The sequence below is a fragment of the Mixophyes fleayi genome, chromosome 10 (assembly GCF_038048845.1).
Source record: "Mixophyes fleayi isolate aMixFle1 chromosome 10, aMixFle1.hap1, whole genome shotgun sequence".
Taxonomy (NCBI): Eukaryota; Metazoa; Chordata; class Amphibia; order Anura; family Limnodynastidae; genus Mixophyes; species Mixophyes fleayi.
The window spans coordinates 88,559,376-88,581,740 of record NC_134411.1 but is presented as its reverse complement, the minus strand read 5'-3'; the positions used below and the strand labels follow the sequence as shown (position 1 = coordinate 88,581,740).

At 43.1% G+C, this 22,365-nt stretch overlaps 1 protein-coding gene across 1 annotated transcript in view; it reads right to left on the bottom strand.

Annotated features, from left to right (window-relative positions):
* Window positions 1-22,365, bottom strand: part of CPNE7 (copine 7) — a 91,011-nt gene that overhangs the window by 65,138 nt on the left and 3,508 nt on the right. Inside the window, exon 2 of the mRNA XM_075189057.1 lies at window positions 11,199-12,166. Within this exon, the coding sequence (XP_075045158.1) occupies window positions 11,199-11,378 (180 nt within the window). The 5' untranslated portion in view covers window positions 11,379-12,166. The remainder of the gene's footprint in view (window positions 1-11,198; window positions 12,167-22,365) is intronic.

The following is a 22,365-nucleotide window of genomic DNA, read 5'->3' as shown; positions in this document are numbered from 1 at the left end:
AACGGGGGGCAGTGACCTACGACAACTACCAGTGCGCCCACAAATCAGCCGCTGAACGCAGTGCCTTCCTACCGCAACATCACCGGACATACCCTACCAAAGGAGTGGGTGGGTGGGATCTCGTGCTGTGGAATGGAGCAGAACAGGAAGTGCAGCCTCCTATATCAATCAAGGTCCCTCCCACTGGATTACACATTGGTCGGGCCAGCCCATGTTAACCCCTTCAGGTAAGTGTTCAGCTTACTACAAACCCTGTCGCCCTTTAAGTGCATTTGTCCTATTCAGCCTCATTTGTCATTAAGGGAAGTAAGGCAAAAAAAAAAGGAGTATATGTTTTACGGGACAAACCATGTTAAAATGCAAGGGGTGCAAATTAGTTTATTATTTTGCACATAAGTTAAATACTGGCTGTTTTTTTCATCTAGCACACAAACACTAGATAGCTTTATTTTTACACTGAAATGTAAAGTTGATCTAGGACATGCTCTATCCCAACTATAAATCTTCCATCACATTTTAAATTTACCTCCCCCTCCAATGCAACATGGTTTTGCCCAGGTGCATAGTTACTCCTTTTTTATGCTTTGCTCTCCTTAATGATTCAGGCCCTATGTCTCATATTTGTACCCTATGTCTCGTGTCTGTACCCTGTGTCTCATGTCTGTACCCTGTGTCTCATGTCTGTAGCCTGTGTCTCATGTCTGTAGCCTGTGTCTCATGTCTGTACCCTGTGTCTCATGTCTGTACCCTGTGTCTCATGTCTGTACCCTGTGTCTCATTACTGTAGTCCGTGTCTCTCCATTCTCCTCTCTGTCCCTGTTTTATCGTTTGCTGAATTGTTTTTGTATATCATGCGATTTGTTCTGTTAATTGCATCCATGCATTTGTTACTAGTATATTAGTGCTTATGTCATTTTGTTGCATATTATAACCCGCTATGTACGGCACTGTGGAAGCCTTGTGGCGCCTTATAAATAAAAGATAATTATAATAATAATGTTGCAGTGAGCTGTAAACGGAAGGATGAGACGGAGGTGTCTGCGGTAACTACCAAACAAGGCCTCAGACAACTGGCATTCAGAATATAGAAACTTCTATAGAATAAGGGGAGACAATCATTACAACTAGTAACCATTAAAGATTTATATTCCCTGATTGGTTGAAAATCAATACTATATATACTTTACACTCAGCCAGCTTCTCCCCTCTATACAGTTCACTCAGGAAATCTAAACCTCATGAACACTGTGAGGCTTAGAGCGATCCCTGAAATCAAGGACGTAATTATAACCATCAGCAGCTCACGGGGCCCCGAGAAGAAAATGTGCCGTAAAGAATAACCTTATTGTACATTATTTGCGCTATTGGATACTGCCAGAGGAATAAGACAGCCACGGTCGTATGACTTAATGACATACTTGTCAACTTTTCCTCGTTGGCTTCAGGGAGGTCCCGGGGAAAGAGGGTATGTGGGGGCGGGGCTTGATGAATTGCATCATTTTTGGTCCCGCCCCCTAAACGATTGTCACAATTTTGGCCAATTACAGCAGGGGGCGGGGCTAAGATGAAGCAATATTTGCGTTATTAAGCCCCGTCCCCCGTCACTTATCTATTGCGGTGGGCGAGAACCAGGAGGTCTTCCAGAAATGCGGGAGTCTTCCAGACATTCCAGGAGAATGGGCAACTATGCGTTAAAAAAAAAGCAGCTAATGAATCTCTAGAGACTGAAGTGTCTTTTACATTTCTGTCTCCATTACTGAATTCATGTTGTCTTACCTGTCAGTCTTTGATTAAATCTTGGTCTCCATGAAAATGACCACCTCCATAGGCATCAATATATGGACATCGGACACAATTTCTGAACTGTGTCATCATGCCACAGATGATGAAGCCAACCACGTCTTGTACTGGCTCAGCATCAGGGAGAATGCCAGACTCTTCAGGGAGTGAGGGAGATCACCCCTATTTCAGGGAGTCTCCCTGACATTCAGGGAGAGTTGGCAAGTATTGTCCTCTTTCATCTCCAAACATGTCACCCTCTCTTTTCTATCACCCTTTTCTATCCCTCCTTTCATCATCTCTTTCATCCATCCTTCATTTCTATACACTCCACCAGATGGACTCGCTAACTGACACATAGTAAATACTGATACAGTCTTGGCCAGTCTGGTTGCCATATTCTTTCCTATACAATCTGTAATATTCAATGTAACCCCGTATCTTGTCATTCATATATTTATATAACCGCTGTTTGTATATCAGTGACATAAAATAAAATGTTTGTTATTTAAAACCAGCATATTTACACATTACAGAAGCAAATGAATACTCCTTACTCCTTACACAATTACACAACGAGATGACACAAAATGCCACAAATATGGTTCAATTCATAACAAACAGGTTGGATATTAGATTTCTGGAGTCTACTGCCAGTTACATTAATGAAAACACTGTTGTGGTTTTTATTTGGATATACAAGTCATTATAAAAAATAAGCTCTATGGGGTACATTAATAATAATGAGTTCAGAACTATTGTGCTGAGAAAGTGGGACAAAAACTGTTTTACAATTGGTCTTACGTTTCCAATTGCTTTTTTCCCTCTATTGAATCTTTATTCTGTTTCAGGAGTAAAATGAGCGAGGATTAAAAAATTTAATTTTTACTTTGCATTATTTTGTATTTTGAGCATATTAAAAATTGACAACAGCTTTGTGAAATATTGATCTATATCTTAAATGACGAGAAAATAAAATTGTCTTCCAAGCAGATTTTTTTTTTCATAGTCCTCAAGCTGACGACAGAGAGGCGTCCTCCTAACTGGTGCAAGCACCGTGGTAAATGAGCAATTTGGGCATAGACGTAGGTGGCTAAATTGGACAAGATACAACCCTTCAGCCAAGTGTCCAAACAGGGTGTACGTCTAATCCCGCTGTCAGGAGACGCCTCTGCATACTATAAGTGGACCTAGTTGTGCCCAGCAACGGAAACATTTCAGGTGTATTGTGCAAAATTTAAAACTCACAATAAAGACCATCCTGTTAGTGCCATCTAGGGGCCTGTTAGTGCTATCTAGGGGCCTGTTAATGCCACCCAGGTGCCTGTTAGTGCCATCTAGGGGCCTGTTAGTGCCATCTAGGGGCCTGTTAATGCCACCCAGGTGCCTGTTAGTGGCATCTAGGAGCCTGTTAGTGGCATCTAGGAGCCTAGTAGTGCCATCCAGGGGCCTGTTAACGCCATCCAGGTGCCTGTTAACGCCATCCAGGTGCCTGTTAATGCCACCCAGGGGCCTGTTAGTGCCACCCAGGGGCCTGTTAGTGCCACCCAGGGGCCTGTTAGTGCCATCCAGTGGCCTGTTAGTGCCATTCAGCAGCCTGGTAGGCCATCCAGGGCATGTTAGTGCCATCTAGGGGCCTATTAGTGCCATCCAGGGGCCTGATATTGTCATCTAAGGGCCTGGTTATGCTCTTTAGGGGACTGATTTTGATGGCTCACACAAGTCAAGAGCGGTCATTCCCGTACTGCATTCGTCAACATGACCCATAATGATCCAACCCTATAAAATGGATTATTATATGGCATTAGGGTAATTTTTGGGTGACACAAGCTGCGAGTTGCTGCCAATGCTGAGATATAACCACAGATCTGCTATACAGAGGTCTGGAAGATAAATCTGACTGACGGTGCAGTTCCCCTATAAGATAAATACGATATTGCTTTTGGAAGTGTCATAGTGTAAAGTATCTCAGTGTCACCCTGTTTATGACGTAAACAGCTAGTGACCTGTAGTTTGGTATGTTCATTCACAATCATGGGGCCGCACTGCCACAGTTTTTACACCCACGTCTGCTGCATTAGTGATGAGGACCGGTCTGGGCGTTCCAGCACTTGTACATGACAGGGGTAGTGCAGGTGATATATTGGTCTTATTACACATGTGTATTATATGTATGTGTAATATGCTCTGGAGTAAGAGAGAGGGAGCAGGGAAGACGTGTAGGTTTTAATATATAGAGAGAAATAAAAAGAATGGTGTGAATGCATTATAAATGCTGTAACTGTGATCTTTGCACAATGGAAGGATACAACAAGCCATTGGATTTATTAATTTAAACTAATACCATATGTAAGCGAGGCGGGCGTGATAGACGTTCAGTCTTGCAGCAATATAGAGGACAGCTAGCCTGTGTTTATAAATAGGAATAAGACTGGGGGTATATTTACTAAGCTGCGAGTTTGAAAAAGTGGAGATGTTGCCTATAGCAACCAATCGGATTCTAGCTGTCATTTTGTAGAATGTACTGAATAAATGACAGCTAGAATCTGATTGGTTGCTATAGGCAACATCGCCACTTTTTCAAACCCGCAGTTTCGTAAATATACCCCTAGATCTCTCTTAGTAATGTGAACTAATTCCCCAGTTCCCTTAGTAATGTGAAATATTTGTATCTTCTTTAATGTACAAGTAATTGCTTTAAGATGGATGGATGTTGCAGAGAAATGAAATGTTAAACATCAGAATATATATTTGTAACAAAACACCTTTGCATTGTTGAAATATTTCACTTCCTTTCCCCTGTTCTTTGTTGTTAATGTAGTTAGAAAAATAAATAAATACTTCTTATTACATCCTGATACTATATTTATTATGTGTTCTGAGTTTAAAAGATTTTCCCATAGTATATTGATATTATTACATGCCTCACATATGTCCCAATTTCAGCGGGACAGTCCCGATTTTAGGACGCTGTCCCGTATGTGGGAATGTTGGGGGAAGGGAGGTATGTATTGGGGAGTCAAGTGCTTTACAGTGTTAGGCGGCCCTCTGGGGTCGTGGCCACGCCCCTGGCCCATTGGTGAGGACAGACATGTTGGGAGGTATGTTATCATTATTATTACTTTCTGCCTATAAGAATAATGATCTTACACAATACAAAATACAAATGTCAGCGCAACAATCCAATTAGACAATATAAACTCCTAAGTGCGGCTCTAAGGAGAGAATACCAATCTCTCAATGCAATATAAACGCGAAAACATATATATAAAGGAGAGGGATATTTGCAAGCAGATATAGTGAAAGATATTATGTTTAAATATTCACATTACATTACCAAAAAGTAACCATAAGGAACTATAATTGTGATATATAGAGATATATTTACTAAACTGCGGTTTTGAAAAAGTGGAGATGTTGCCTATAGCAACCAATCAGATTCTAGTTACCATTTATTTAGTACATTCTACAAAATGACATCTAGAATCTGATTGGTTGCTATAGGCAACATCTCCACTTTTTCAAACACGCAGTTATAAATATACATCAGAGTGTTAATTTTTCATTTCTTATAATAGGTTAAATGGTATTAAATAAATTGGAGCATACACAAGAAAAAGATAAAACCCAGTATGAAAAATAGTTTATAGCTTTTAGAAATAGTCTATAGTAGCCATTGAAGTTATTTTATGCTCTTTAGGGGTATATCAAGCTGAGAGTTTTCCGAAGGGTTTGAAAAGTGGAGATGTTGCCTATAGCAACCAATCAGATTCTAGCTGTCATTTTGTAGAATGTACTAAATAAATGAAAGCTAGAATCTGATTGGTTTTTCAAGCTCGCCGGAAACCTCTCAGCTTGATACATTTACCCCTTAGGGCTAGATTTACTAAGCTGCGGGTTTGAAAAAGTGGGGATGTTGCCTATAGCAATCAATCATATTCTAGCTATCATTTTGTAGAAGGTACTAAATAAATGAAAGCTAGAATCTGATTGGTTGCTATAGGCAACATTCCCACTTTTTCAAACCCGCAGCTTAGTAAATCTAGCCCTTAGTCTCTTGAAGGATTACACTTACCGGAATTATGAATTAATTATGAACCGAATTAAGGCGTTAATTAATGTCAGACTAATTAACATATAGGTTTACCAAACAGTAGCTTATTTATGGAATACATAGGAAGTACAAAATATCGCTCTTGATAAAGCACTGGGTACAGAACAAAACGCGTCGAGGTCTTAATAATGATCTATTTAAATTACACATTGGGACAGTGCAGTTCCCGGCATATTGTATTTATATATGCTATATAGTGATTGTAATTTACAATTGTGGTACGTGCGCAGATTATTTTGGATTGGACTGTTCAGGACTGCTTAGTAACGGATACAGCTGCACGCATACAGACTGTCTATGAAATTGTGATGTAAGTTACGGCTTATTTTCTAGATTAAATAAATGTGAATCATATTTAATACCATTCCATTTTGATTTTGATTACAACTACTCGCTGATGATGGCGGCTTGTCGTATATCAGGTTCAAGTACTCGCTGATGATGACTGCTTGTCATAAACCAGGTTCAAGTACTCACTGTTGATGACTGCTTGTCGTAAACCAGGTACATGTGCTGCTTATGTGGAGGCGGGAACATCTTAAGATCAGTACACCTCTGCATATGGGCAGAAATTCACCATTTACTCCCAATTTGCGACCACCTATGTGTAAAAGTTCTAAGAGTAGACCTTGACAGCCTCCAATATACTCCATAATTATTTTGATGATAAACCGGGATATTTCTGCTCTAGGATAGAAGACCGGTAACCAAAGTTACTATCATGCGTGAAATCACCTCTAGACTAGAATATTTGAACAGGAGGATATCTACCAATATATATATATATATATATATATGTTCTGTAAAATGGCTTGGTTATGCACCTAGATTGTCCGCCTGGTGCACTCTCTACTGACGGTAATCAGAGTTGGGTTGGTGGTAACTCCTGGCTTAACTCTGAATCGCAGACATAAATGTGCATTTGCACCACTTGGATTGTTAATTGGTTGGTCCGGGTGCAAATTTGCCCCAACCCCAAAAGCTGGATTTGCTTCTATCTCTGGAGATGGGCGGGTCCGGTTCCCCGAGAACCGAACCCACCCGAACTTTGGGTATCCGAGTACCGAGCTGAGTAGCTCGGTACTCTCCCGCCCGCTCCGAATCTAAATCGAGGCCGAACGTCATTGTGACGTCGTCGGATCTCGGGTCTCGCGATACTTCAAGATTATAAATAGACGCCTCCACAGCAATCCATCGCCATTTGACAGAGGGAGAGAGCAGGGTGTAGTCACAGGCTGATTAGAGCAGGGACAGAGAATCCAATATTCTTATTCCAATTGTTGTAACAAAAATCGCTAGAGAAGAAAGGAGGATAGAGGTTTTTTTCTTTTCAATATTTGGCACTCCCCAGTGCTTTTGGGGTGTCCCCCCTAATTGTGCATAAATATTTCTGGCTGTCAAAATTACTATCTGTCAGCAGTATCTACCAAATAATTTTTAGCACTAGAAGTGCTTTGGGCTAAGAATGGATTCAAAGCAGTCCACATATGAGCAGAATGAGCAACCAGGTTCTGTCACCAGTCCTGATGTTAGTGTTCCCAGTACGTCATCTGGGCAAGGCGATGTCAAACTACACAGTGTTTCGAAATCAGTCCAAAAAAACAAAAACAATTTTTTTTTTTTACTGTGTTGAAGCGAAAAAGAAGTGTTCCCGAGCAAAAGTTAAGTGCCGATAGAAAAAAAATTGCCAACATGCCATTCTACACACATAGTGGCAAAGAGAGAATGAGGCCTTCACCTTTGGCTATTAGTGGCAGATCCCAAAAAGTTACCGAGCCTACAATTGGTGCACAACTACTGTTACGCGTCAAAGCCGAGCTGCAAAATAACATTAAGGCATTAGAGGATAATGTTTGCTCTGATTCACAAATGACACCAATCCCTGTGGAGAGTCCATTCAACAGTGGGATGTCTAATCGTGAGCATTCTGTTAGTGACAGTGTACCCATAAAGAAGGGCCCTTTCAGCAGTTCTGCTGATGTGTACCTGAACAGCCCGAGTGTAGCCGGTGATACACCAATTGAGGATGCCACTTTGGAAATAGAAGAGAATGAGTGGGAGATTTATGGAGGTTGACGAGGACGCTAATGAGGATGTTGATGATTATGATGCAGACAGATACCAAATTGCCTTTCTCAATTTCTATTTCTATTCTAGATTATATAACGGCTGAATAGTTTTCTATTTTACTCCTAGTGGAGAGGGGATCTGATGCAGACAGATACCAAACTGCCTTTGTCCATTTCTTTGTTTATTCGAATTTCTAGTTCTTCAGTCTATGCAGGCTGCTTTTTTTTCTATTTTACTACAAGTGGATGGCGGGGTGGGGGGCTTAGATAGCCACCAAACTACCGTGGTCCATTTAATTTTACTTTCTAGCTCCACAGTCTGTGCAGGCTGCTTTTTTTATATTCAACTACAAGTGTAGGGTGTAATATACACCCAAAGACGATGGCTACATTGCCAATAATCAAAGATGGAGGAGGTAGACAACCAGGTTTGTCTGTATAATTTGCAGACAAGTGTTCGAATTAAGGATGGCCTACCAGGGATTAAACTGTTTTTTTCATAATTTATTAGCTTTAGAATTACCTCACTTATCTAAGAAACTGGTGGGGCACTAAATTAGGTTATTTTAGACCAAAAAAATTGTATTTTTTTCAAAAATAGCAAAACAAAACCAAACAAAATCAAAACCAAAACACGAAGGTAATCCAGATCCAAAAACAAAAACAAAACACGGGGGTCAGTGACCATCTCTACACTGAATAAACCCCCCGTGTCTGTTTCTTATTAGCTTGAGTATTACAATAGCAGTAATTACAGCAATTTTTCTGAGTCGCAGCTCCGGAGCAGGAGAGGCCGCAGTATTTATATTCATGTTATTTGTTCTGGAACATTAGAAGAGACAAGAGTGATAAGTCTTTACAGGATGCGTGTGTTATTGCTATAACCATAACACGGGATGGAACAGTCTGTGTTATTAGCATCAGGAGAACAGCAGATTTCTCTCTGTTCGTCGGCGGCTTTGGAACATTAGCGAGGTAGCCTCAGCCTGTCCGTGTGCTAATTACCATCTTTCTTTCATTTATTTTTATTTAGGCTCATGGACATGTGCAATTACCCTGCAAACATTACAGCCAGGCAAGAAAGGTAATATTAATATAATACTTCATGCTTATATAGCATAATGTAATGTGTTTAGACAAAGTACACTGTGGATTCAATTATAATGGGGAGCATTTTTGAATACACTAACCAAATTTCGCTGTACAATGAACATATCAGGGAGGTTGCTAGCTTTGTTCTAAATAACCTGGGGAGAATTTACTAAGCGGCGCTTTATGGCGTCAAACTGCTGCAACTGGTTTGAGGCTTCAAACCGGTTGCAGCTGGCATATAAAGCGTCCTAAACTGCAACCGGTTTGAGGCCTGGTGGTTTCGTTCCATGTGACTTGCTGTGCGTTTTTTCCCGTTATTAAATCATAAGGTTTACAAACCGCACGTAGAATCGCAGGAAAACCTGCGGTTTTGGTGAATTAGGTGAAGCAGCCCAATTAGTGGACTTTAGCAATATTCCTAAGAATGTCGTTTGTTAAAGCACCAGGAACCAGCGATATCACTCTGGTTCTTTTAGAATTAGGACAAAAAATGGGGGGGGAAGGAGCAAATTTGCACCGTGGCAAAACCATGTTACACTGCAGGAGAGCAAATTTAAAATGTGTGGGCAGATTTAGGGCGTGTCCTAGCTCAACTCTAACTTGCAGTGTAAAAATAAAACTGTCCGGTCTATGGGTGCTACGTGCAAATACAGCCACTATTTCCCTGCTACAATGTTCCAGGTGGACAATGTCACCATGGAAGATATTCTATAAAGTTTTGGAAATGGACATTTTGGCCTAACGTATCTTTAGGAGTCCACGATAAAATGTTACTTTTATAGAATACCATGTAATGTTGTTTTTAAATATTTTTTTCCAGCTGAATAGGAGCTCCGTAATAAAAAAAAGTAGAAATGATCCTGTCTGAAGAGAATAAAGCAAAATAAACTGACTTTTAATGAATAAACAAATCCATTTTCACATCCTACATGCCTGAAACAACTTGTGTACCAATAATACAAACATCCAAGCCTTGATGCTGTTTCTTCCTTTTATACATACTTGCCTACTCTCACGGAATTCCCAGGAGGCTCCCGTAATTCGGGGAGTCCTCCCGGACTCCCAGAAGAGTAGGCAAACCTCCCGTTTTTGCTGAAATTCACGGCATTCAATGGCAGGGGCGGGGCTTAATCATGTGATTAAGCCCCGCCCCTGCTATTCAATGCCGTGATTTTGGGCATTTTACAGAGGGGGTGGGTTTATGGTGAAGTCACCACGCCCCCTGCTACCCCCTGTCACATGACTTCTCCCCTGGATCTCCTGGGTGAGAAATAAAAGTCGGTATGTATGCTTTTATATACTATTGATATTTTATACTAGTGTGGAGATCTACTGGAAATGACACACCCAACTAGTGCTGACCTTTAACATGTTTAGCGAGACCTCCTTTATCTGACGGGATTACAAGCAGGGGGCTGATTTTGTACCACAAAAAAAAAACTTTGTACTGCTGGGGGAAACATGATTTCGAGTTGTGTGGTTGGCACGGCCAAACCCAACTCTAAAATGTGGTGTAAAAATATAGCCATCCAGTATGTGCAGTGCAACATGGTTAGATCGGCTGCAAATCCTGCAGACAGGCAATAGTTGCCCCTAACTGTACCTGATCCCTAGGTGGCTGCATAAGTGGGCATGCAACAAAAGTGAATGAGGTAGACACACAAGCAGATGCCAATATATGCCCTGCACTAAAATGCCGTGAATAACTGCATTGTATCATCATCATTTATTTATATAGCGCCACTAATTCCGCAGCGCTGTACAGAGAACTCACTCACATCAGTCCCTGCCCCATTGGAGCTTACAGTCTAAATCCCCTAACACACACACACACACACAGATAGAGACAGACTAGGGCCAATTTGATAGCAGCCAATTAACCTACTAGTATGTTTTAGGAATGTGGGAGGAAACCGGAGCACCCGGAGGAAACCCATGCAAACACAGGGAGAACATACAAACTCCACACAGATAAGGCCATGATTGGGAATCAAACTCTTAACTGCAGGGCTGTGAGGCAGAAGTTCTAACCACTGAGCCACCGTGCTGCCCAGTGACATGTATGCAGTAACATGAACAACAAACCATTAACGAGGATTCCTATCACTACATTTGGCACAACGACACCTTGAGCATCCTCTTACCTCCATCCATTGACCCTGAGACTGCATGAGCAGCAGGACACAAGGATCAGACTTGTTGAGCGTATCTCTGTCCAACAGGTTCTTGCAGCACACTCGGAGCTCCACCTTAGACACACAAGTGGCTGTCACCACCCCCAAGGAGGACGGAGATGCCAAATCCGAAATCTCATTCACCATCATCTTGACACAAAAAGAGAAGTTTCCTTAGAGAGAGGATGGAATTAGACAACCCAGTAAAAGGTGATGAGATAATGATAAGATCTCCAGGTGATAGTCAGCAGAAGGTGTCCTCCTCCATATGATACCTAGTCTAAGGAGTAGTCGGGTGATGGACGTTATCTGAAGATCTTTAGGATGTTGGATACAAGTTTTCTACTTGAAATGATGTCCACCTATTACAAATCAGGGACCAGGAGGCACTGTGGCCAGTATGTGAGGAATCATTGGTCAATGCACCGATTAATCCCTATGTGACCTTTTATCTTCTTAAAATATCAAGCCGTGTGGCACCTTAAGTACATTGACTGACCTACTAAAGGAGGCACAATGCAAGTACAAATTTGTGTGTCATGCCACGTGAGGTCATATAAAGAATTGAATGTCCTGTAGGTGAGATCTTCAGTTGCACCCACCTGTCACTCCATCACTGATGACCTAGGCTTGTCTAATGTTCGAAGGTCAACTCAATTCCGAGGGGCAATCCAGATCTGTTCTGTAGACCACGCAACGTTCCACATGTGCAGAACGATGCTCAGATTATGTCCACAAAATATTAGCAGGTAGCCCCACAAATTCGGCGTCAATCCCAATGACTGAAGGTATTTGGGGGAAGTCCTTGCAGGTGACTTGGAAAAACTATCACTATCCTTTCTGAGACTCGGATGACGTGAATCCCAGCAGTACAAGACAGGAGACAAACCTTTCTAAGAAGATGAAACGGGGAGATGGCACGTGAGACGGTTTTGTTCCTGCAAGGCATAAAAAAACATATATCTGTTATGTATCTGCAGGGCTTGGATTATATAACGCTTCAACGCGTACTGCCTCTAAATGCGGAAAGAACACAGCCTTGCTCACAATCACGTCTGTAACATAGTAATAATGTGTCATCTTATTTCAATCAATAAGCTGCAGGAGTTATTAAGTTCAATGTCAGAATGGAGATGACAGAAATGTACAATAATTATGCCGCATACTTCAGCTCTTGTTCAATAGATCTCACTTTTATTTATGTTTTAAATCCGAGAAGTTCTTTGTCCTTTTATTAACCTGAAACTACGCTGGTTCTGCAATCAGGAATAGATACCCGGCTCAATGTGCTGATTGGTATTGTGAGGCTATATGATGTATTTATGATGCTCTGCTATGTAGTAGTGGAAATATCGCCACTGCCAGGGATGGGGCCAATCGGTGCCCAGAGACACCGGTACACCAGTGACGGGCACTTCGGGGGCCACATAGTGCGGCCCTCTATCCTTCGCCAGAGCCACACATTACCTTTAATCTCAGTAATAAGTTTCAACAAGACATTTAATCAACGAAAAAGACACCGATCTGTAATAACTTATCAGCAGTCATTTTAAACAAGTGTTACAAGTTATAACAAATAGGAGCTGGGGGCCGCAGATGAAGGCTCGGAGGGCCACACACGACCCTATACCGTACAGCTCTGTCATAAGATGTACTGTACTGCCCTATCATATTATGCATTACTATACTGATCTATAATGCTATGTGACACCATGTTCTCTCCCTCGCTCTCTCTCTCTCTCTTTCTCATCTGGCCCCCGCTCTAGAATACTACATGCTGTCTGTATGACAGTACTAAACATATCAGATGTCTAGGGCTTGATTAATGGTTCAGTCTGCCCTAGGCTAATACATAGCTGCCTACTCTCCCGGGAATGTCCAGGAGACTCCAGAATTTTGGGGAATTCTCTCGACTCCCAAGAGAACAGAGCAATCGCCCGCATTCTGCATACATAGTTGGTGAAGTGGGTGGGGCCAGGGATATACCATACTTGCCAACTCTCCCGGAATGTCCGGGAGACTCCCGCATTTTGCGAGAGTCTCCCAGACTCCCGGGCGAGTGTGGCAATCTCCCGAATTCTGCCCACTTCACTAGGAAGTGCCCCACTTCCTAGTGAAGTGGGCAGAATTAGATCCCAAGCGCTGCGATTCCCGGTGAATCGCGGCGTTTAGCCCCACCCCCGCTGTCAAATGACGCAATTTGCATCATTGCGTCGCGGGGGCGGGGGCAAAATGACGCGATTTCGGCGCCCCGCCCCCGCATGCCCACCTGCTACAGAGAGTCTCCCGGAAACCAACTTAAAAAAGTTGGTAAGTATGGGATATACGTGACATCCTGGCCATCTAAAGACATGATTCACGTGGCCACGCCCCCAAGACGCGGCAGCGAGATCTCCCCTCCCGGAGGCGAGGTTTCCAAAGTTGGTAAATATGGGCCAATACATTTGTATTGCCTCCCTCAACTTCCACACCAGGTTAATACGCTGTAGTTAAAAACAAGCTCGTCCTTTCAAATCAGCCCCCCCACATTATTTGCATTCCTATTTTTTAAAATCTAGGCTCCATTTGGCTTTTTAACAGGGTCACAGCAATCTTGGTCATTGATTTCATTTTTATTATAATCAGTACTGTATAGCAGAACGGTGCCATGAACGAGCGCTACTGAGGGTGAGGATGCGGAGAGGAAGGGGGGCCGTCACCCCTCTACTGGTCTCCATCCTTGACTCTCCTACTCTCTTATCCTCAAGCACCCGATCAAGAATGACTCATGGTCTTCAGCCTTTACCATGGGAATATGTCAAAATTAAAACCTTACTACATTTTCCTTTCGTGTTTACTTTCACAACTATTGTCTAATATTTTAAAATAAGTTTCAATTTATACACCTCTCTGTCACAATTTTGGACCCCCTAAAAATTTCCCACACCCCCAAAGGCTTTGCTCCCTAGGCTGCTGCCTAGTTAGCCTATTGGATAATCAGGCCCTGCAGTAAAAAGTGAAGCACAGTGGTCTTGTAACATTTCTGTGATCACAATCTATATAGTCGCAGTCACTGAACTACATCTGCTGAGAGTAAGACCTCATAACAGGTATCGTGTATCTCTACAATACATGATATCACAACTCTAAACAACAAGGTTGTAACAGAATTATCTTGTTTAAGAGAGATTTTTTTTTTCTTATTTGGCTGGGGAATATTGAATGATATGCAGCATATATACACTATTTAAATAAGTATAATTTATGTTGATGTTATTTTTCTAAAACTGTTCAGCAAAACATAAAGGCATAAACTATTCAAAAAACCTTTTCAGAATTTTAGCATGTTCTAAACTCAGCGGCAGGTGACAGCTGACTGATTGGCAGTGTTAGAATAAAGCATCGATAACAAACTGTAGTGAGACAGAGAGGGCAATGTTAGATGCATAGGCAAACCCAGGGGGGTTTCCCAGTGCCTGGAAACCCCCCTCCAAGCCTGGGGCACTGTATAATTGAGCTGGCTGGACCCTGCCCCCGCTTCACACGGCTCTGCTTGAAAAGGGAGAGCACCTAACAGTAGTGCACGCAGCATTGCCCGTGTATATTATGGGGATAGGAAGAGTTGGAGAGCAGCCAAGCGCTGTCTAAAATTATAGCCCCCATGCATGCTGGTCACGCCCACTGGCGTCGCAGTGTGGAAACCCCCCCTCTACAAATCCTGCATTTGCCCCTGAGACGGGTGTTTCAGAACCAAGAGCCACTATGTTTTAAACCAGCGACACGCTCAGTCAGAGTACCGTGAAGAGTGAACAGTGAACGCTGCTCCCATCGTACCCAGGGCCGGATTAACCATAGGGCTAACTGGGCTACAGCCCAGGGGCCTATGGCATCCAGGGGGCCCTTGAAAGTGCTCAGCAGCAGTATTGAGCACTTTCACTGCAGTACTTCCCCGGCGCGCTGTAGTCTCCTTACTGAGGAGATCTCGTGAGTCTCACTCTCATGAGATCTCCTCAGTAAAGAGTGTACAGCGCACTGGGGAAGGAGGTAAGTGCCGGGGGAAGGGACGGCTCGGATCATCGGGGGGAGGAGGGGCGGCTCGGATCACCGGGTGGGTGAGGGGTGGCTCGGATCACGGGGGGGGGGGGGGGGGGCCCTCACGGGGGAATGGAGGCCCCCTTAGCCCAGGGGCCTCCATTCCCTTAATCCGGCCCTGATCGTACCACAGCGCTGTCATAAGGCTGCATGTGTGACAGTCACACGATCTTCCCCATTATCTGCCATGCTACCCTGACTGAGCGCAGCACCGATTTAGAGTTTGATCCAGTTTATTTTTCACCCAAAGTGTCTCACGGACGTTCAGGAGACACTTCACGGCTAATTGAATCCCCCCTATGACTGATACAGTATCTTCCCCTTTTTATTTCAACATTTTTCCCTATCCTTTGTTATATTTTACTTTTCTAGGTAACTCGTTTCCATTAGATGAATTTATTAAGTCTTTTCTTTTCTGAAGGATATTTGTATTTTCATTAATTTTTAGCGCAATGACAATACACCTTTGCAGCATTGTATTTGCAGTAAGTGTTGAGTGACATTTCCATAAGTGCTTGTCTATTAACCAGCAGGAATAATATATTTTCTAATAAAGAAGAAAGAATAATTCGGACGTGTGAACGTTGTGTCATAAAGCACACTTACCCTCTCTCTGGATGTCCGGGACACACCCATATTCCGGGTTGGTCTCCCAGACTCCTGGTAGCAGGCCACTCTCCCGTAGTGGGCGGGATGGGGGCCTCAATGGCGCTATACGCTGCAAATTGTGCCACTTTGGCCCTCTCCTGCATTGGAAAATGACTCAATTGTGTAATTTTGATGCACTGGGGGGGCTACATGACGGGATTCAATGCTGCCCGCCCCCCCCTCAACACTTACAATTAAACTCTCTTCCCGGAGGGGAAGATTATAAAGTTGTAAGTATGGTCATATAGAGGTGCGTTTGATTGGCTACAGGTTGTTCTATCCACGCCCATTTAAAAACAAAGGATATCCTAAGCAAGCAGGAGATGAGGATTGAATACAATAAGGTGCTCAGACCCTAGTCGTAGGCAGCCCAATGAAGAGAGAAAGAATGAATGAATGGTCACCCCCCATCTAGTAGACAACACAAGCCCATTTATATATTGGTAGGGGAACTTAGTTCAAAAGATGTTTACTGTATATCTTTTTATCCGTTTCCGAATCTTTTTATGTATAGATAGCCCCATGGGAATGATATAGGGCTGTTTTCGGGTAATAACACTTTGGAGGGGGGGTATATTTACTAAACTGCGGGTTTGAAAAAGTGGAAATGTTGACTATAGCAACCAATCAGATTCTAGCTGTCATTTTGTAGAATGTACTAAATAAATGATAACTAGAATCTGATTGGTTGCTATAGGCAACATCTCCACTTTTTCAAACCCGCAGTTTAGTAAATATAGCCATGGGGGTCCCATTTTACGTTATCTCTGTGGGGATATGCATACTCTGTATACTCTGAAAAATGTTGAGCAACATTTCCCTCTTTGCGTGTAAGCAGGAATTATATTATTATTAGGTTTTATTTATAAAGCGCCAACAAATTACGCAGCGTCGTACATTGAGGGGATCGTGAAACAAACAAATGACAGTCAATGACGTGAAACGGAAGGTAAAGATGACACTGCCCTAATGAGTTTGCAATCTAAGTGTTGTGGGGTACACTTGATACATAAGGGAATAACAAGTGTAGCTGGTATAAGGCAGAAGCATAACAGAAGCATTTTATCGTCTTCAGGCATCACTACCAGTGCTAAATACAGAGTAAACCAGGCCTGTCCAACCTGCGGCCCTCCAGGTGTTGTGCAACTACAAGCCCCAGCATGTTTTGCCAGTAGACAACCAGTTGATAGCTGGAAGGGCATGCTGGGACTTGTAGTTTCACAACACCTGGAGGCCGCAGGTTGGACAGGCCTGGAGTAAACCATCAGCCAGGTACCTTCTATAGACAGCAATTGCAGCAGTGACATCTATAGTCCAAAACTGGTACTACATTCTATTAAACAAATCATATTATGCAGGAGTAAAAACTAATATAATAAAAGTCATGCACTATTTTAGAATGAAACAAATTAAAATTTATTCACAACATGCTCGAAAATCATAATACATTTCCTCTAAATGTAATCCTGTTGTATTTATCATATTCTTGCCCTGATTCTCTTTTCCCATAGAAACATTTTTGTACTGGCTCACAAAACCTATTGCAATACATATTGCTAACTGTACGAGCATATACCATATTGCAAGTGATATTTCAATGTAATGTTCCTTTAAGGTCACTGGCATATTTGATGAACATAATAATCATTAAGTATAGTATCTCGTAGAGGAGCAATTACAGTATTTCACTATTTATATAGTGTTACAGTGGCGCACACAGGGGGGGTTTCTGGTTCTCCAGAAACCCCTCCCCTCCGCGAAGAACAGTGTCCCTACATAGCGGCAATGTACTATACAGCAGCCGCGGCGCTGTCAAAGAAGTGTCCGCGGCGGTACAGCATCCCTTCTTTGACAGCGCCATGACTACTGTTCAGTGCAGTGCCGCCGAAATGGAGCTGCGCATGCACAGCAGCTCTGTCTATACGGGTTTTTTTTTTGGGGGGGGGGGGGGGGGAACCCCCCTTAAAAATCCTGTGTGCGTCCCTGTGTTACTAATTCCGCAGCGCTGTACAGAGAACTCGCTCACATCAGTCCCTGCCCCATTGGAGCTTACAGTCTAAATTCCCTAACACACACACACACACACACACACACACACACACACACACACACACACACAGACACACAGACACACACACACAGACTAGGGTCAATTTGGTAGCAGCTAATTAACCTACTAGTATGTTTCTGGAATGTGGGAGGAAACCCACGCAAACAGGGGGAGAACATACAAACTCCACACAGATAAGGCCATGGTAAGGAATTGAACTCATGACCCTAGTGCTGTGAGGCAGAAGTGCTAACCACTGAGCCACCGTGCTGCACAATATAATTGCTCAGGGTGAAAACACACACTGTGCAACGATTGGCCAAATCTGGTTACAAACTACCAAACTGCCCGACTGCATTTGTGCGGCCAAATTAACATGCATTAAATTCTGTATACCAGAAGATACCTGTGATGCTAACAGTCCCCCGCTGCACTGAGGAATACCCCCCGCAGGGACTGCACACTCCTGCAGTGAGGTCAGGGAGAATCCCACAGCCATCCCCAACACAGGATAATATTATGAGCCTTAATGCACATGATATCTGTAAATATCCAGACTTGTGGATAGAGAAACAAAAATAAGACTGATCTTACGTAACAACTGGAATAAGGCAAGATGATGTGAGCAATGTAGGGGGGCAGGATAGAAGACAGATGGTGGGAAGTGGGTGATTAACAGGGTGTAGGAATTGGGGAAATGCTAAGGAAGCAGCAACTAGCGGGGAACTGTGAACGCGTGGCTTAAGATGCAAAATAAGACCCAAACATTGATGGGTAAGGCACACGGCAGCAAGGGATTGGTTAGGAGCAGAAGAGGATTAAAGTCACGGAACAGACGGTTATCCGAGGAGAGAATAGAGAGTGGAATAAAAAAAACAGAACAGGGACAGAGCACAGGAGGAACAAGATGAGAAGCAGTAAATAAAAATGAATAGATTGGGGGGCACACAGAGAACATGGAGAGAGGATTGGAATAAGAGAACAAGTACTTACAGTAACAGAGGGGAGTGACGCAAGGTCAGGAATATGTTAGTCAAGCAGCACTGGTAATATGTAATAATGTAATGTGAATGAAACACAGACCGAGTAATACAAAAGAATATAAGAAAACCAAGGTCAGTAATATGTGATAAAAATAAATCAGGGACAAAGAAATAAGCAGGATTGTTATAAGGATTATGTACCGAGTAAGAAGCAAGAGTGTGATGAAAATGTAATAGCAAAGCTCTGGGAGGAAAGAGAAGGAATATGGTAGGAATGAAGCAGGGACAGAGTAATAATCAGGAATCCTCACCTGAGAGGTGTAACACACACATATCCCCATCAGTAACCCTCACCTGAGAGGTGTAACACACACATATCCTCATCTGTAACCCTCACATGAGAGGTGTAACACACACATATCCCCATCAGTAACCCTCACCTGAGAGGTGTAACACACACATATCCCCATCAGTAACCCTCACCTGAGAGGTGTAACACACACATATCCCCATCAGTAACCCTCACATGAGAGGTGTAACACACACATATCCCCATCTGTAACCCTCACCTGAGAGGTGTAACACACACATATCCCCATCTGTAACCCTCACATGAGAGGTGTAACACACACATATCCCCATCTGTAACCCTCACCTGAGAGGTGTAACACACACATATCCTCATCTGTAACCCTCACCTGAGAGGTGTAACACACATATCTCCACCTGTAACCCTCACCTGAGAGGTGTAACACACATATCCTCATCTGTAACCCTCACCTGAGAGGTGTAACACACATATCCCCATCTGTAACCCTCACATGAGAGGTGTAACACACACATATCCCCATCAGTAACCCTCACCTGAGAGGTGTAACACACACATATCCCCATCAGTAACCCTCACCTGAGAGGTGTAACACACATATCCTCATCTGTAACCCTCACATGAGAGGTGTAACACACACATATCCCCATCAGTAACCCTCACCTGAGAGGTGTAACACACACATATCCCCATCTGTAACCCTCACCTGAGAGGTGTAACACACACATATCCCCATCTGTAACCCTCACATGAGAGGTGTAACACACACATATCCCCATCTGTAACCCTCACATGAGAGGTGTAACACACACATATCCACACCTGTAACCCTCACCTGAGAGGTGTAACACACACATATCCCCATCTGTAACCCTCACCTGAGAGGTGTAACACACACATATCCCCATCTGTAACCCTCACCTGAGAGGTGTAACACACACATATCCACACCTGTAACCCTCACCTGAGAGGTGTAACACACACATATCCCCATCTGTAACCCTCACCTGAGAGGTGTAACACACACATATCCACACCTGTAACCCTCACCTGAGAGGTGTAACACACACATATCCCCATCTGTAACCCTCACCTGAGAGGTGTAACACACACATATCCACACCTGTAACCCTCACCTGAGAGGTGTAACACACACATATACCCATCAGTAACCCTCACCTGAGAGGTGTAACACACACATATCCCCATCAGTAACCCTCACCTGAGAGGTGTAACACACACATATCCCCATCTGTAACCCTCACCTGAGAGGTGTAACACACACATATCCCCATCTGTAACCCTCACCTGAGAGGTGAGGGACACACACATATCCCCATCTGTAACCCTCACCTGAGAGGTGTAATACACACATATCCCCATCTGTAACCCTCACCTGAGAGGTGTAACACACACATATCCCCATCTGTAACCCTCACCTGAGAGGTGAGGGACACACACATATCCCCATCTGTAACCCTCACCTGAGAGGTGTAACACACACATATCCCCATCTGTAACCCTCACCTGAGAGGTGTAACACACACATATCCACACCTGTAACCCTCACCTGAGAGGTGTAACACACACATATCCCCATCTGTAACCCTCACATGAGAGGTGTAACACACACATATCCCCATCTGTAACCCTCACCTGAGAGGTGTAACACACACATATCCACACCTGTAACCCTCACCTGAGAGGTGTAACACACACATATCCACACCTGTAACCCTCACCTGAGAGGTGTAACACACACATATACACACCCTCCAAAGACAAGCACAGGTGGATTACAGTTGCCCGGTGTCCCCCATTTAGATCACATTTACTGATAAATATATGAAGAATAACTCGCTCTGCCATTATAGCTTCACGCAGATATATTCACAGACTCCTTGTTATGAGCAGTGTGATTATAGACTTCAACAGACTAGAACATAATGTCACTATATTATATATCTATAATATTTGACTGCTGTAACCCACACCTACAGTTATGTCTATTGAACATAAACATTTTGGAGAGAGGTAAAGCTAGAAGTGCTTGCCCCTGCCCTTCCTATATAATTATCACTTGAGAGGTGATAACATATTTACTGTATCAGTCACTTATTCCTCCCATCTTCCTCCTAGTCTCATCCTCGTCTGAGGCACATTACGCTCATTGGGAAACACAGCGAGAAGGATTGTGACGTGCTGACCGGAGGCAGGAGGGACATATAAGCCGAGGGCAGATGAAAGGAAGGATGAGGATCAGAGTGGAACATACAGTCCGAAGTGAGTGTGTAAGAAAGGTGCGTTCTGCAGTGTAACAGATCGTACAAGCAGACACATGTTTTACATAGAAATCTGACTTTATAGTATAACACTACATCCATTTATCATCCACTCTGAGTCATAAGCACAGTTAGAACAAAGTAGCCGTGAGTCACTGACAGCTCGGAAAATTCAACTTAAGATCACATTCTCTCCAGGCAGAGCCCTCCTTCGTCATTACCCCCTGCCCCCCTGCCATATGACAGCACGGTGGCACAGTGGAGAGCGTTGCTTCACAGCGCTGGGGCCAAGGATTCAATTCCAACCACTGCCCTTTCTGTGTGGGATTTGTATGCTCTCTCCGTGTTTGTGTGTGGTCGGGAATTTAGATTGTAAGCTCAACTGGGGCAGAGACTGATGTGACTGAGTTCTCTGTACAGCACTGCATGAGATGGTGGTGCTATATAAATGGTAATGAATAAATAAAATATGACAATTCCCTCCTTACTCAATCTACAACTTACAACAGAAATGTGTGTATCTGCGGTAGTGGAGTATGTGCCACGTATGTATCATGTAAGAAGGCTACTACAGACCCTAAACACACATAATAAATTCCACTTTAGCACAATGATACAAATTGTATTTGTATACACAGTGACCATTGCATATGCACCCTGTACATGTGATATTTATACAATATAGTATATAATATAGTATAGTCTCATGCACACTTTATATAACATCCTCTCATTCTATCCAATATTATTTAAATCATTGCACTCTCCCAAATCA